The sequence below is a fragment of the Apodemus sylvaticus genome, chromosome 11 (genome assembly GCF_947179515.1).
Source record: "Apodemus sylvaticus chromosome 11, mApoSyl1.1, whole genome shotgun sequence".
Taxonomy (NCBI): domain Eukaryota; kingdom Metazoa; phylum Chordata; class Mammalia; order Rodentia; family Muridae; genus Apodemus; species Apodemus sylvaticus.
In genome coordinates, this window is record NC_067482.1 from 78,053,193 (window position 1) to 78,070,669 (window position 17,477).

At 43.0% G+C, this 17,477-nt stretch overlaps 1 protein-coding gene across 14 annotated transcripts in view; it reads right to left on the reverse strand.

The window, feature by feature from the left end:
* The window catches only part of Depdc5 (DEP domain containing 5, GATOR1 subcomplex subunit), a 123,511-nt gene that overhangs the window by 35,209 nt on the left and 70,825 nt on the right, over positions 1-17,477 (reverse strand). For all 14 annotated transcript variants that reach the window (XM_052198164.1, XM_052198163.1, XM_052198162.1 and 11 more), the window contains 4 exons: positions 11,923-12,040; positions 11,318-11,485; positions 10,115-10,334; positions 8,710-8,843 (listed from right to left, as the gene is read on the reverse strand). In XM_052198164.1, the coding sequence (XP_052054124.1) occupies positions 8,710-8,843; positions 10,115-10,334; positions 11,318-11,485; positions 11,923-12,040 (640 nt within the window). The remainder of the gene's footprint in view (positions 1-8,709; positions 8,844-10,114; positions 10,335-11,317; positions 11,486-11,922; positions 12,041-17,477) is intronic.

The following is a 17,477-nucleotide window of genomic DNA, read 5'->3' on the forward strand; positions in this document are numbered from 1 at the left end:
AAACTGTCATAAACAGCCTGCACAGTATAGGCATAAAATGGCCCAGTTAAAGGAACATTCTAGGACTGGTGAGATGGCTCAGTGGGTAAAGTCTACCAACCTGAATTTGATCACTGAATCCACATGGTGGAAGAAAAGAACTAACTTCTTTAATTTGTCCTCTGACCTCCCACACATACATGTGTATTGCCTCTCCAATAAATGTAATAAAAAATAAAAAGCATTCCAAGAAGCAGGGTGTGGTGACACACACTTTCAATCCCAGGTGAATCTCTGTGAGTTTGAGGATAGCCTGGTCTACATAGAGAGTTTCATAACAGCCAGAGCTGTATAATAGAGAGACCCTGTCTTAAAAAGACCAAAAAATAAGAAATAAGTATTCCAAGAAAGATCAAATATCCTGTATCCACTCATATGTAGAATCTATATTTAATATATACATGTATGTATGATGTAATATTATGTGTGTATACATACATACATACGTACATACATACAGCATAAAAGCAGCAAGAGCACTATGAGGGAAGGAAGCAGAATAGGGTGGGGGTGGGGGTGGGGAGAGACAGGCAAGTAGGACTGTGGGGACAAGGCATGATGATACATGTATAAATATGTTATAACAAAGCCTATGTTTCTTGAAACCTTTTTTATACTAAAATTTTAGTTCAAAAAAATCATTGTGGGGATAGAGAGAGAGATGGCTCAGTAATTAAGGCAATAGCTATTCTTCAAGAAGACGGGGTTTAACTCCCAGCACCCACATGGTGGCTTAACTTCAGTTTCAGGGGATCCAGTGCTTTCTTCAGGCCTGGTCAAATACCAGACATGCATGTGGTAACACAGACATACATGTAGATAAAACACCCATACACATTAAAGAAAGGCTGACCAAGATGATCATTTGAGACTAGGAGTTTCAGAACTGTCTAAGTAACAGTGAGACCTAACTTGCCCAAAAACACAGTCTAAAAATCAGCACTGCGGTAACATACGGTATCTATGAACTAGGGGAATATGTATTAGTTCTGTATACTTTAAAGAGATTTATGTTAATTTTCAGACATAATTATATTCCCTCCTTCCCTAAGTCATAAAGTAAGAGAAATATGATTATCTTATATCTCATCTTATCTCAGTTCTGATGCAGATTAAGGCATAGCTACATGTTTGGTTTCCAATTTTTTCCCAACTAAAATTAGCCAAATGCAGTATACCATAAATAATATAAAGATGGTTTAAAGTATATGGAATATTTAAAAAAAAAAAACCAAACTGATCAAGGTAGCACAACCTTACAGTCCCAGCACTGGGGAGGCTGAGCTAGGAGGATCATGAGTTTAAGTCCAGCCTAAGGTACATATCAAAAACAAAAAGCAAGGACTAGAATAGCAGTTCAGTAGTAAAATCCTGCTGAGCACATGCAAGGCCGTGTACTCAATCCCTAATACCCCGTTCCCCTGAAAAGTAACTGTAAACGCCTGTATGCCGTTTTCTGATCTCAGTCTTTCATGTGGTAAGTCTGAAAAGACGCGCACAGTTTTGCCACTGCTGTAATATGAAGAGAATCTCCTCCAGGGGTCTGTGCGGTGACTTAGACCTCATGTGGATACACTAATGCCAAGACAACTGGGTCCTCTATAAGCACAGCCAGTGTCTTAACTACAGAGCCTTCTCTCCAGCAGCTTTTTCTTTTTTCTTTTTTCTTTTTTTTTGAGACAGAGTCTCATGTAGCTCAGGCTAGCTTCGAACTTTCTATGTAGCTAAGGATGATCTAAAGCTCCCTATTGTCCTGCTTCTACCCCGCCCCCCAGCCCCAGTAAGGGAGTTACAGGTGTGTGCTACCATCACTGGGCTGTTTTTTTAAATCTTCCATATACTTTAAACCATCTTTGTATTACTTATGATATCCAATATAATATAAATACTATATTATTACACAGCATTGTTTAGGGATAAGAAAAAAATCTATTCGTTTAGTACAGACTTTATATAAAAGAAAAGAAAATTCTATATTTATTTATTTATTGGGGTGGTGTGGTTCATGCCAGAAGACCCAAGTTCAAAGTTAGAAAACAACCTACAGGAGCTGGTTCTCCCCTTCTACCATACTGGTTCTGGGGAATGCAGGTCATCAGGCTTGGCAGCAAAGCCATCTTGCCATCACCGACAGACAAAGAGAACACGTATATTGCTGCAATGGATACTTCATAGCCAAATTCTCAGCCTATTTTCATCAGCAGCTGGGCACATTATATAAGTGGCAGGGACAGATCCAACTGCAGAGCAGGTTGGCTTAAGCTCATGCCCCCCCCCCCAGCCATAGTTGATGAATGCTGTGTTGTTAAAACCCAGATTTCCTCTAAAAGCTGTACCTTCTAGTCCCAGTGCTCATGTAGTACCTGAGGCTGTCAGTGGGTATGTGACAGTAAAATGCCCGATCCTGTCTCCACTCCTTCCCTCAGGTGTTGAATCTAACTAAGAAGTCTCCTTAATAAACAGCTTACATCATATCTTGGTCTGTTTCCCTGGCAACCAAATCTGCAACATTTCTCATTCTGACTCTATGTGGGTGGATGGAGAGATCAAACCTGTGTTTTCTCATGTCCACTATAGCAAGTGCTCTGTCACTTTTGTTACCTAGCTGGGAGATAATCAAATATAAATAAAAGGCCAATAAACAAAAGCAGAGGATAATTTATAGGCAACCCTGCATGTTCACCCATTAAAATTATATACTCAAAAACAACTTTGTGGAGCTGGGAGTGGTGGTGCGCGCCTGTAATCCCAGCATTTGGGAGGCAGAGGCAGGAGGATTTCTGAGTTCGAGGCCAGCCTGGTCTACAGAGTGAGTTCCAGGACAGCCAGGGCTACACAGAGAAACCCTGTCTCAGAAAAACAAACAAACAAACAAACCAAAAAATCCCAAAACAACTTTGTTCCTCTATTTCCCTGTCTATTCACGCTAATTACCTAGAAACAAAATTCACATATCATTTTATCTGTATCACAGCAATATCGCTAAAAGATAATAATCTGTCTGTCTGTCTATTTATATTTATTTATTGTATATGAGTACACTGTAGCTGTCTTCAGACACACCAGAAGAGGACATCAGATCCTGTTACAAATGGTTGTGAGCTACCATGCGGTTGCTGGGAATTGAACTTAGGATCTCTGGAAGAGCAGTCAGTGCTCTTAACTGCTGAGTCATCTCTCCAGCTCCCAGAAAATAACCTTTAAGAAACATAACCACAACCAAATATTTCCTCAACTATCTCAAAAATGTTAGTGTGTCCAAAACGAGATTCTATGCAGGCCTGTGTTTGCAGTTACATAATCTCTGACATCTCCTTTATGGTCTCAACCCCTCTCAGTCTGCAGCTTACCCGAGACGTATACAATCCAGACTGCTGAGTCTACCCCTTTATTACTCCATGCTTTCTTCCCTGTACTTCCTGAGAGCTATTAGACCTAAAAGTTTAGTTAGATGTAGGTTCAACTGGGGGGGCAAGGATTCTTCCTCTGTGTGTTGTGTACTGATGAGTTCTCAGTTCCTTTGATTCTTTAGTGACTATATTCAGTGATATTCTAGCATTCTTTCTGATATTAGTCAGCAAGAATATTTTAGAAAGAAAAATAAATCTGCAACTACTTGGTTATTCTAAGGTATACTTTATAGGAGAAGTAGAAGAAACACTTGCTTTTCGTCTTTGTCCACCAATAAACTGCATTTCTCTATCACACTGCAATATATTCTATATTCAGTTTCCTTCTGAGTTACATGCGTAAACACACAGCGACTCTCTCCGGCATGTCTTGATGGCTGCGACAGCAATAACCAATGGGTGCACATGACCATCCACATCTGTGGAACTGCCTTCTCGGTGCTCCTGTCCGGTAGCTCAGCACCTGCCTGCCACAGTGACTATGCAGAGACGGGGAAGCAAGCACAGGGCACATGTATTCTGAGGAAGGGGGACAAGCGGTCAGTCCTGCACAAAGCCTACACTGCGTGTGATTGGCAGGAGGAAACCAGCTTACACCAAACACAGGACACAAGTAGGTAAACATACATATAGGTGGTTGGGGCACTATCACACTGTTGGACTGCTTTTAGCATGGAGTCATCCTTCATAGATTGAGGACATCTGTCTGTTTGTCTGCATTGGGTTATCCTCATCCCATAAAAGCAGACAAGGTTTCAGGCCACTATCTGCTGCCCAGGCTAACCCACTGCTGTTAGTCAGCATAGAGCTGACTCCACAAAAGCCTGATCAAAGGAATGTGCTTATTGGATAAAGACTGGCTGGGAACTGGAGGAAATAGTTACAGGAAGACAGCAGACTATAAAAAGAAAGCCCTTTCTCACACTGCTGTAACGCTGGTTTTCCCAACAAATATAACCAAATCTGCTTTTTATAGTAGAAGAGAAAGAAAAGCAAACAAGCCGGGTGGTGGTGGTGCACGCCTGTAATCCCTGAACTTGGGAGGCAGAGGCAGGAGGATTTCTGAGTTCAAGGCCAGCCTGGTCTACAGAGTGAGTTCCAGGACAGCCAAGGCTATACAGAGAAACCCTGTCTTGAAAAACAAACAAACAAACAAAGGGGGCAGGGGAGACAAAAAGCTCAGTGTAAGTAAATACTATATAAAGGTCTGGTTCCTTTAATCTACCTTCAGCCTCCCAAAAGCCTAGCATATCAACTAGGAGCAAAATGCCTCAGTATGACCTGGCTCTTGTCACAGGGTCACTGAAAGCCTCCGTCACCCACCCCAGGGAATGCTACAAGCACAAGATGGCTGGCTTTTCCCAGTCTGAGCAGAAAGAGGCGCACTGGCGCATACTAACCAGTGACTCACTGTCAAATTAAAATAAGATATTTTTTACCTCCATTTTCACACCACTCCCAGAAACGTATGCTCCTCGTTCTTTTCTGCAGTCAGGGAGAACCTCCTGGCAGAAACCTGAGGCCTTTCCTGGTCTTCCCAACGAGAGCCAGCACTCTCAGGAGGATTCATCTGGCCACCTCTTCTTCCCATCCGCAGGCCTGCAGGCACTCTGTGGTTTGTCTGCACCTTGTTTGTAATCCTTTCCTTCCACCCAAACCCTATCTCCTGGCACCCAGGCACCATGCCATTCTAGGTGGGGGACCCATCCCCGGAAACATGCTGGATAGGATAGTTTTATGCCAACACAGGCTAGAGTCATCTGAGAAGGACCCTCAACTGAGAGACTGCCTCTGTATGGCTTAGGCTGTAGGTAAGTACATGTTCTTAATCAATGATTTTTGGGAAGGGCCCAGCCCACTATGAGTGGTGCCATCCCTAGGCTGGTGGTCCTGGGTTCTATAAGAAATCAGGTTGAGCAAGCCATGAGAAGCAAGTCAGGAAGTGGCACCCCCCCCCCCCCCCCCCCCCCCCGCCTCTGCGGCAGCTCCTGTCCTGACTTCTTTAATGATCAACAGTGACGTGGAAGCACAAGCAAAAAAAATTTTCTCCCCAGGATGCTTTTGATGGTGGTGATGTTTTAATCACAGCAATAATATCCTTAACTAAGAGACACATTTTTGCCAAAGACACTGAAAACATATTTCATACTATTAAGGAATAATAACTTTATGATACATTAGGATATTATGATTAGGGTGTTGTTTTTTTTAAGTTACATCTTTATACATTAGGATATTATGATTAGGGTGTTGGCTTTTTTAAGTTACATTTTTTTACTGGGGAGCACACATGCCTCAGTATAAGTGTTGAAGTCAGAGGACAACTTTCATGGGTCAATTCTCAATCCCACAACGTGGATTCCAGGAATGAGACTCAAGTTATAAGTCTTCGTGGCAAATACTCTTACCCCTGGACCATCTTGCTATCCTCATTTAGTTTTTTTTTTTTTTTAAAAGACAAATTTTTCAGAGATATATTTTGAAATATTACAGATAAGAGTGTGATAACTGGGATTTGAGAAATAAAATATAAAGGAAGATGAACACCCATGGACTATTATGAATAAAACAAGAGTGGCCAACAGCAGATGCTCACTGAAACAGATAAAGAGGGACTTACTATATTATATTAGCCAGCTCACTTTTTTTCATCTGTTTGAAACTTTTCACTATAACAAAACCAAATGTGTGCTAAGTGAATCCTGCCCCTATGAAAACATGTAAGGACAGCCTGGCATCCGGCACTCCACACTGTCTCCAAGTGAATTTCTACACACACCTCATGCTCTCTTGCCCAATCAACTTTACTTTCTGAAGTCACTGTGCGAATGTTCTTACTAGATACAACATGGAACCATACAAGAGGGTAGACAGGGTCTCCCTCACCCACCTGCATAACATCTGTACAAGGGCCCCTCAGCATCCCACCTTCTATAACTCCATAAAACTACACATCTACTATGAAACTAGCGGAGTGAAGTACTGAACCGCTGTCCTCAGGAGAAAACTGTCAGGTAACCTGACTGATGTAGGTCCAGGAAGCAGGCAAACGGACAGGGAGCCGAATCTGCCCTGGGGAGGGTGAGAAGGATGCACGCAATGCTTCCTCTTTCTGCTGAGTTCTACCTTCCCCCAGAAACTCTTTGCTTATGCACGGCCATCTTATCTCTAGCTCCTGCTGTGCACTTCATGTCCTCCTCACAAAGCCCGGTGTCATTCAGCTGACGTACTGCCAACTGGCAGTATTTGCTATTTATGAAGGGGCCACATAATCCAGTGCACGATTGAAGGAGCAAGATGAGTCACTTCAGGGAGAGCGCTGTGTATGTAGCCTGAGCATGTGGGGGGTAGAAGCACAAAGGTCAGGAGTTCAAAGTCATCCCTGGCTACATGGTGAGTCTGAGGCTAGCATAAGGTACATAGGATCTTGTCTTTAAGAAGAATAAGATGGGGGCTGGAGAGATGGCTCAGCAGTTAAGAGCACTGACTGCTCTTCCAGAGGTCCTGAGTTCAATTCCCAGCAGCCACATGGTGGCTCACAACCACCTGTAATGAGATCTGATGCCCTCTTCTGGTGTGCCTCAAGACAGCTACAGTGTACTTATTTATAATAATAAATAACATAAATAAAAAAAAAAGAATAAAATGCCTGGGAGAACCAGAAGTGGATATCTTTTCTAAACTATTGGGCCTTTACGGTTGAATAAATGTAGATCAAATCTCTGCTCTGTAAAGCCGAGCACAGGCTGGAGACACTGCTCAGTGGTTATAAGTGCATACTGTTCTTAGAGAGGACCCCAGTTCAGTTCCAAGCACCCACGTGAGGCAGTTCACCCGTCATTCCATCTCCAGGGAGATACAATGTCTCTGGCATATACCTGCAGTCCCAGAGACTCAGGAGGCTGAGGCAGGAAGGTCACTTGAGTTTGATCCAGGAGTTTGAGGACATCATGGACAATACAGCTAGACCCCATTCCTAATTAAGACCAACAGGGTGGCATATGCCTACTAATCCCAGCACCCAGGAAGCCAAGGAAGGCTTACTATGAGATTGAGACAACAGAAAACTATAACAAAAAAAAAAAAAATTAAGCTAACCTAGGCTAGCTACATTGCCAGACTCATCTTAAAACAAAAACAAAAGTCAAAACAATAACAAAATTAACCATAGGTAGGGCTGGGGAGATGGCTTAGTAGTTAAGAGCATATGTTACACTTACAGATGACCCTGGTTAAATTACAATCATCCTTAAGTCCGCCTTCTGGCTCTGAAGGCCTCAGGTAGCCATGTGGTACACAGACATATGCAGGCAAACCATTGATTAAAACAAAAAAGAGTGCTTGCCAACCAGGCATGAAGACTTGAGTTTCTATCCCCAGCACCTATCTAACGCCAGCTGTAGTCAGGCCTGCCTGTACTCTCAGGCCTGTGGAGGAGGGAGACAGATTCTGCTGGCCCAGCCAATAGGCCAAGCTGAGAGACCTTGTCTCAAGGAAACAAGGTAGAGAATGACGGAAAAGGACCCACGGCATCCTCCTCTGGTCTCTGTAACATGTGCATGGTTACCGGCAACGCACAGAGATGCATACGTGATATCCATACAAATTTTTTTTCCCATACAAACTTTAAGAAGGAAAAAAGCTAAAGAAAATGTTTTATGGTCCAGATTAAAAGTGTTTGTAGTATGAATAAAAACCCAGACTTCAAATTTTTGGGGTTTTTTTGATTTTTCGAGACAGGGTTTCTCTGTGTTCCTGGCTGTCCTGGAACTCACTCTGTAGACCAGGCTGGCCTCGAACTCAGAAATCCACCTGCCTCTGCCTCCCAGAGTGCTGGGATTACAGGTGTGCGCCACCACTGCCCAGCTCAGACTTCAAGTTTTTAACTGCAGGCCTATTTTGTTATTTGACACTCACCAGGTATTAGCTTCACTTTCTGGTCATGTAAATGTCTTTCTTAAAAAAAAAAATTAGTTTTATTTCATGTGAATGTCTGTTTGCTTACAAGTAAGTCTGTATACCATGTGTGTGCAATGTCCACAGAGGCCACAGAAGGCGGTGGAAACCTTGGAACTGCAGTTACAAACAGCTGGGTGCCACCATGGTGCTGAGAACTAAAAGTAGGTAGCCACTCCTCTCAACTGCTGAGACAGCTCTCCAGCCCTGCAGTATCTTCTTAATTACATATGGAAATTATGTTTCAGCTCGGTCAGATGACTGAGGCACTGAGATGCCTTAAAGCCTGCGGGGTTGCACTTACTTCTGACTGGCCTCCATCTCCAGCAGGGCAGACAGAGCTGAGGTTCCTTTCTTCCCGACTGGGGGGCCTGTTGACTCGAGAGAGTGTGCGGAGATGGGCCCGGTCATCTGCAAGCCTTTCATGGCAGTCCCCTTCTAAAGCATGGAGGAGGAGAGTCTGTTAGCCCAGGTGGGCTCTGAGATTTCCCTGTATCTCAGTTCACACTGATGCATCTCTGGACTCAGGGAACCTAATTAATGCAGCAGAGGAACATAGGTTCTCTGTGGTTAGTGGACTATAAAAGAAACTATGGCTCGGAGAAGTTGGTTTAACCAGGTAAGTTCAAATCCCACTGGAGCTGGAATTCAAAGTAAAGTTAGCTCTTTTTACACATTCTGAGTGTTTCCATGCACATGTGATCTTGTGTATAGATGGCAGCTGATGTGGGAAAAGGAACCTGAGGCTAAAAATAAGGTTGATGAAGGACCACTATCACAAGATTAAAGGTAACGAACTACTAATGTACAAACTTGAATGAATCCCAAAGCATAATGCTTTGTAAAAGAAGCAAGCCTCAAATGGTTTTATATTATATGATAGCATTTTAAAAACATCTGGAAAGGTTAGCAGTTGCTAGGAAATTGAGACAGGAAAGATAGAACCGCAAAGGGCAGCATAAACCTTTTTTGTTTTTCCTTTGAGTTCTGGAATCAAACTCAGTTTTGTCAAACGTCAGGCAGGTGGTCTACCTCTGAGGAACCATTCATTTTGACGGTGGTGTTTGGTAACATGAATCCCTGTAGTTTGTGTACACACACACACACACACACACACACACACACACACAAACACACATGTCAACTGTACTATATATTCATTTAAGCAAACCAATGCTGAATCATACATCTGCCTATTGTTGCCTGGGTGGCCTCAAATCTATTCTGCAGCCTTCAAAAGCCTCAGTTTCTCCACTGAGTGGCAGTGTTTGACTGAAATGAATGTGATGGACACTTTCTAAAAGGAAGGCCTGCTGCTGTTAAGCTCTCAAGAGCTTTTACTCTGCGATTCAGTACTGCTGTGCCTGCTCCTGGGTCCCACTTGGGGATTACACAATAGGTGCTCTGTCCTCAGCTACAAGGGGCAGCCAGTCATAAAGCAATGTCCAGTCACCGTTGGCACCAATCTCCTCTTTCATCCTACAACAGGTAGGAACTTCCCAACATGGAAGAAACCGCAAAGGGCAGCATAAACTTTTTTTGTTTTTTCCTGTGTCACTGTGGCAGTGACACAGGCTGGCAGTAGTAGAAATCGGGTTCAGACACATGTTGGGTAGTCATGGGATAAGTCGTCCAGCTGATGAGAAAACAGGAGGCAGAGCCTGCACTCCAGGCAAGTTGTAGCCCCCAGGAGTTCTAAGAAGCCTTACCCGAATCATGCGGTCTGAGCGGTGGCGCCTGCGGATGCGATTTAAGCCCTCTACAAAGCGAATAAAGCCATCTAGAAGCTGCCACTCATCTTCATCTGCACGGGGTTTGTCCCCATAGATGTCACAGTGCACCTCCCCTTCTGTGATGCGCTTGGTGGCAGTGACACAGGCTGGCAGTAGTAGAAATCGGGTTCTCCAGAACTTCAGTGACTCGATTAAGCTATAGTCAAGGGTAACAGAGTGGTGGTGAGAAAAAGCAGGTAACACAAGTCCTGCCAGAGAGCTCTCTGAAGCTGGTGCCAGACAGTCCTCTTTGCTGCCCCAAGTGGCTTTGCTCAAGACACTAGACACAAAATCACAAGGAAGACCACAAGGTGGCTTCTGCTTTAACCCCAGAGTCACAACAATGCCTCTGTGCAGCCACCCCCAGCGAAGCAGCTGTCCACCATCAATTGCAAAGCAGACAGAAAAGTTGAAACATTATACATGAGACAACCACAACCATAAGGCTACTAGACAGCAAGAGAATAAAATGCTAAAAGCATGTGGCAATATGAACCCTTATGTTTGCTAAAAATGTATAGATCTGTATACAAGCACACATGTGAACATATACATGAAGACTATTAATTTACATAAAACAATGCTGAAGCCGGGCAGTGGTGGCACACACCTTTAATCCCAGCACTTGGGAGGCAGAAGCAGGCGGATTTCTGAGTTCGAGGCCAGTCTGGTCTACAGAGTGAGTTCCAGGACCGCCAGGGCTATACAGAGAAACCCTGTCTCAGAAAATCAAAAAACAAAAACAAAAACAAAAAACCATGCTGAATCATAGCTGTAGCGAGGTAGCCCCAGGCACATCCTACAATCTCTATGGGCCTAAGTTCCTCCACTGAGTCCATACTCTATGCTTATACTTGAACCAAAGGGCACATTGTGACTGAGTTTCTCCTTCCAATTGCAATAAAATATACACGATAAAATATATCATTTTAACCCATTTGAAGTGTATATGTCAATGGCTGAGTAGATTCACACTGTTACATAACCATCACCATTAGCCACACAGTTTAACACAGGCAGGTCTGCTCTGTTCTTCCAATTTTAGGGAAAACAAAACAGACATCAGACAAAAGGACAAATGTATTAAAAGATGCACATATCCAAAGCAGCAGGAACGGGAAGTTAAAGCCACTGTCTCACCTGAAATCTTCAGAGCCAGCAGAACAAATATACTGATCTAAGTAATTCCACTTGTATTCCTCTAGCCGCTCATGGCAGAATTCCACCCAACAGGAGACAAACTCTGAGTCAGAGTGAGAAGGGCAGAGGCTGTAGGTGTAATGGATTTGGGCGGATTCATAAGGGTACCTGAAAAACAAAAGTATGCCTGTATACTTAAAAGTCATCTGAACATACATCCACTGTCACCATGACCACCACTGCCACTACCACTACCACCCTTTTCTGTCTCACTATACTTGATACTACCTGGGCTCAATCCCTAAATACAGAAATCAGCTCATCCTAGCAGACTAATAAACATTTCTCAGATCTTTTTAAACTTACCATTCTTTTCTTATATTCATCCTTTGATTTTTAATATGCTTGATGTGAATTATGCTAAGCTTTATAAACTGAATTGGTTGCCTTTTGGAAGCAGTAAGCTATAAACTTAATTTTAAGGCAAAGCCAAAATTCTAAGGGACTCTTTCTATTTCTTATGCACATATTGTTTTGTACACATAATTTAGGTATAGACAAAATTCAAGATGGTCACCAAGGATAGTAAACATGCAAGGACTCACTTGGGAAGGTATCGAGTTACAGTGATCATCTTGTCCTTGAGTGTCACCTTATGAAAAGTTCTGCCCATACTCAGCCAATACTGGCCCTCCTCCTCAGGGCGGTTTCGGGACACAAGGCCTAGTAGAGAGAATGACTGCTTTTATCCACAAAGATACAGATAAAGAGGAAAAGAAGAAACAAATGTTTAGAGAGGCAACTCACAGAAGCATCCTCTTTGGTTAAAATAAAAAATAAAATTGCAGAAATGGTCAGATATTTCTGTTATTAAACCAACTAATAGCAAATCAGAGAAAAAGGTGCTAAAAGCACTTGGATGCCACACTCCACCCCTGATGCACAGCCCTCTGGAGAAAACATGAATAGGGGAAACGTGTAGGATTAAAATGAAACTCCACTCCACCCAAGCACACCTCGGTCCTCACCTCCTGACCTGTGCTCCAACTCCTCCCTGGGTTCTCCCAGCTTCAGTCTGAAAGGAGCACTTACTTACTTATGCAATTTTTGCCCTTACACAGCTGCTTGGACACTGCTTCTGCATTTTCTTCCTGCTTTTTAACTGAAATCTTATGGATTAAAAAAATATATTCACATTTATTTACTTTTTTTGTGTATACGTGCATGAGTACAAGGACATATGCAAACTATAGCATGCATGTGTAGAAGTCAGAAGACAATTTGTCCAATCTGTGGGTTCTGGGGTTCAAACTCACTCAGGTCATCAAGCACAGCAGTGAAGTGCTCTTACTGACTGAGAGCCAGCTCTCCAGCCCATCTTATAGATAACCTTATATAGCCATCAAAGGTAACTTCCTGGGGAAAGCTATCAGACACCACTAGCCTAGTGAATATTTTATCTGTAGCTCCTTATCTGTAGCTCTAGTATGTGTTACTCTCAGGCAATGTAGTGCATATCTATAGCTCCAGCAATCGAGAACACCAACAGGCAGATTGCTTGAATCTTGATGTTTGAGGCAAAACTGGGTAACACAGTGCATCCTTGCCTCAAGAACAAATTAAATTAAAATTTAAAACAAAGTTCCAAGAGGCCTGATCTAAATATAGTTTATCTTTATATTAGCTCCTATTAAAAGGCCTTGGCCGCTCTTACCTCTCTTGCCTCTTGTCTCTTCACCTCTCTCCTCTCTGCCCCTCTTGGACTCTCCTCCCCTCCCCACCTCTCCACGTGGTCATGACTAGCCTCCACTTCTCTACTCTCTCCCTCTCTCTGCCGCCACTACCCCGTTAACCCCTATCCTCTGCCCTGAATAAACTAAAAGGCCTTGCCCAGAGTAGGTGTTCAAAAGCATAGTTTAACTGAATTAAACACAGCAGAGTGGGGAATGATGAGGAATCAGAAACATATGACAAGTGTTCAAAAGAATAAAACTGTGCTATAAAGAACAACCAAGGTAGCCAGGCAGGGCTGGCAACTGCCTGTAATCCCAACACTCAGGGGGCAGAGGCAGGCAGATTTCTGAGTCTGAGGTCAGCCTGGTCTACAGAGTGAATTCCAGGACAGTCATAACAAACAAACAAGCAAACAAACAAAAGAACAGCAGCAAAGTCTGGGGAAGCTCCTCGTGACCTGCAGAGAAAGTGTGCTGCTCTCTCCTGATCAGCTCAGAGAAATGGCCCTATGGTGGCAGGTCCCTTGGAAGTCCTCAGGAGAATAAAAGACAGTAGAGTCTGAGAGGATTCTGACTGTGATTGTTTTAAATCTCTGCAAGCCCTGCTTTCTGCAGCTGCAGAGTACCCCAGAGATGCTCCTTTACTTCTGCTATACACAGCCTGCTGGCTGTCAGGAAGAGTATCAGGGGAGAAGGGTGACGGGCATCCAGTTCAGTGCCCTGACACAACTAGGAGCACCCCAGTAACCCTAACATGTATTTGTAGTTCAGTTAATGTGTCCTCCCCCACATTAAACCCCAAGATTCTGCTGTGACAAGTCCTACCTTACCTTTGTGATCGATCATTGAACCTGAAACTAGGGAGACACACAACTTGGCTAGGAAAGCAACTTTCCAAGTAACACTAGTAACAGGATAGCAGTACTTTTTATTACCTGGGAAATAAGAGTTTTCCTCTGACAACTAGCCATAAAGAATGAGGGTCATAAATGTCAGGACCAGACTGGACACTAGAATACACTCACAAGGGACAGCACTATCCATCCAAGAGCAGAGGATAGGCAGGCTAGATGTGGCCAGTGACATCTAAAAGTCAATTTATTACTGTTGCTTGGGTTAAAGTTAAACTCTTCCCACAGCCCCGTGAGAACTAACATCTCTAGCCACAACTCCAGAGCGCTCTAACACTAGTTTTTTTTTTGGTGTGCAAAAATTATCACAATATCTCCTGCTCCAAGGCTTTCTTGCACACGCATAAGCTGATCCTTCTGCCTGCATGCTCCTCCCTTCAACTTCCCGTATCTCTCCTAATGACTTCTACTTATTTCAGGTTTGAGTTCAAACACCATTTTGCACCGATCCTCCAAACCATATCAAGCTCCAAATTAAAGCAGTCTCATAAGTCTTGAACTAACTTTTCCCTCCCAGTCTTTATCACAGCAGATTCATTTCTCTCTATTGAGCTATAAATTTCCCTGACTAGCAGTGTCAAAAAAAAAAAACATTGTTGAATGAATAAGTGAATGAATAACCACAAATATTTGTTTACTATTTGTTATATTCCAGGCACTGTGGAAGTCAAAATGATGACTCCAAAACGATCTCTGTTAAAGTGCACTGGTGGTACAGTGGTGACCATAGCAACCTTCCAAAATGATCTTGGCACCCCAAAAGGTTCAAAGAGAAAAATCCAAGTGTGACAATATACATTGTAACCCTAGCAACTGGGAGGTGAAGCAGGAAAATCAAGAGTTCAAGGCTAGCCTAGACTATAAAAGACCCTGCCTTAAACAAACAAACAAATAAAATAAAACAAAACAAAACCAGGAGAGTGTACAATACAAAGAGAAGGCAGCATGTAACAAATGTCAAAGGCGCTTTCTAAGAAAATATTGGGCTGGAGAGATGGCTCAGTGGGTAAGAGCACCAGCTGCTCTTCTGGAGGTTCTGAGTTCAAATCCCAGCAACTACATGGTGGCTCACAACCCTCTGTAATGAGATTTGATGCCCTCTTCTGGTGGCTGAAGACAGCTACAGTGTACTTATATATAAATCTTCTTTTTTTTTTTAAAAAAAGGCTAGATAAATTTTTTGTTTTGTTTTTGTTTTTTTGGATTTGGTTTTTTGAGATAGGGTTTCTCTGTGTAGCCCTGGCTGTCCTGGAACTCACTCTGTAGACCAGGCTGTCCTCGAACTCAGAGATCCGCCTGCCTCTGCCTCCCAAAGTCCTGGGATTACAGGTGTGCACCACCACCGCCCAGCTAGATATTTTTAAAAAAAAAGAAAGAAAATATCAAAGATGCATAGCTTCATTTACGAGGCCTAGACTAGCTGCCAACTGACACCACATGCCAGATCCATACTTCTTTAATTTTCCAGCCAGAGGAGTATTACTAGAACCAACAACGATCTGAAGTTTTACAAATAGGGAAGTGGAGGCTACATAAGCAACAACGAAGAAACCAGGAATCAAGACAGCTCTCTGACTGCTTCAGGAAGTGAGTACTGCTTTCCAGCATCCACACTTCAGTCCCTCTGTTATACTTATTTGAGACAAGTTCTCCACAACTTGGCTCTTCCTCAGTTAGGGTCACTTGCTAGCCACTAATGGGTGACTCATGCTTGAATCAGGTCACTAAGCTTCAGTAATTAGAAAGAAAGAAGAACACAGACTCAGGGGAAAAGAACAAATGTAAATGAGTAGAGAACTTTGTCTACTATGATTGAGGTCCAGGAAAAGAAAAAAGACAAAGACGCATAAAAAAGTGTATGGAGTGGGTAAGATGCTCAGCAGTCAAGAGCACTTATCACTATTCCAAAGGAACTGGGCTGGTCCCAGAGCCCATGCTGGCCTCCCACCACTGCTTCTGTAACTCCAGCTCTGGGGGATTTAATGCCCCTCCCTGGCTACTGTGGACTGTGTCACTCCACATATACATTAAAAAACAAATAAACAGTAAACTTAGATTTAGGCACCATCTGAGAACCTCTTGTGTAACACTAGAAACAATTAAATACCCACTTCCAGGTCTAGAGCATTCACTATATACTTGATAACTAAATATTAACTTGGCCTTTGCTACTCCTAGTTGTCTAAACCAAACTATATCATGCCTAAAATTAGTCATATCCTCCTTTTTTAAAAAGAGAATTGTAAGGCATAAGGGTGCATACCTTAAATGCCAGCACTTCAAAGGGAGAGACAAATAGATCTTTGGGTTAGAGGTGAGCCTGCCTGATTTATAAAGTGAGTTATAGTCCAACAAGAGTCTATAACAGGCTGGACAGTAAAAACCTGTCTCAGAAAACAGAAAGAGGAAGGGATGGAGGGAGAGAGAAAGGGAGATGGAGAGGAAGAGAGGGAAGGAGAGGGAGATTAAGAAGAATGAGGTTGACCACCTTTAGAGGTGGGCACCATTAATCATGGCATTTGGGAGGCAAAAAACAGGCAGAACCCTGTAAATTTGAAAACATCCTGGTCTAGAGTTCCAGGGAACCACAGAGAAACCGTGTCTCAAAAGAAGAAGGGTTTTGTTTTTTTGTTTTTTTTTTTTTTTTAGAAAATATTTATTTTAATTTTATTTGTATCTGTGTTTACCCAAAAGTATTGATGGATCAGCCTGATTCCATCTTAAGGATGGAAGCCATTCTGTTGCAAGGTCAGAACAAATTCATTTCTGTTTGTTTCAAAACCCAAGCTGACAGTGCTTTAACCAGTTTCTGTGATTTGACATTCTCTCTACCCTATGGAGTTTGGATTACACCTTGAATACCCCGAGAAGATATTCTTCCAAATAGTTTTGAAATGTTTAGCCAAGTTCCTATGTAACCAAAATTCCTCTGGAAATCCCTCAAGTCTTGAAACCCTCCCTATTCTTAAAGTGTTTTTGTTGCTGTTGTTTTTGGCTTTGGCTATATAAACCCCACATCCTCCCGTGTTTGATGCTATTTTTCCAAAATCATGCTTTAGGGAGAGAGCACAGTCTGACAGAAAATAAAGTTTACTTAATTTGAACAAAGAATTTGAGTACCGGTTTTACTCTCCTTCAGTGGGATTAACCGTATGTGTACCACTGGGAGAAAGCCACCATGTCAGAGCTAGGAACCAGAGACCAGGGCCCTCTGCAAAGCAGCCAGTGCCCTTAACCACTGAGCCATTTCTCTGGCTCCTACAGTAGGGTCTTTGGTTTTGAAATAGGGTATTACTTTGTAGTAGAGGCTGAAGTGCCAGTTGGTTTTTATGTCAACTTGACACAAACTATCATCAGACAGAAGGAACCTCAGTGAGAAAATGTCTCCATAAGGTCTGGCTGCAGGCAAGCCTGTCAAGCAGTTTCTTACTGGGTGGGGGAGGCCCAGCCCAGTGTGGGTGTGCCATCCCTGGGCTGGTGGTCCTGGGTTCTATAAGAAAGCAGGCTGAGCAAACC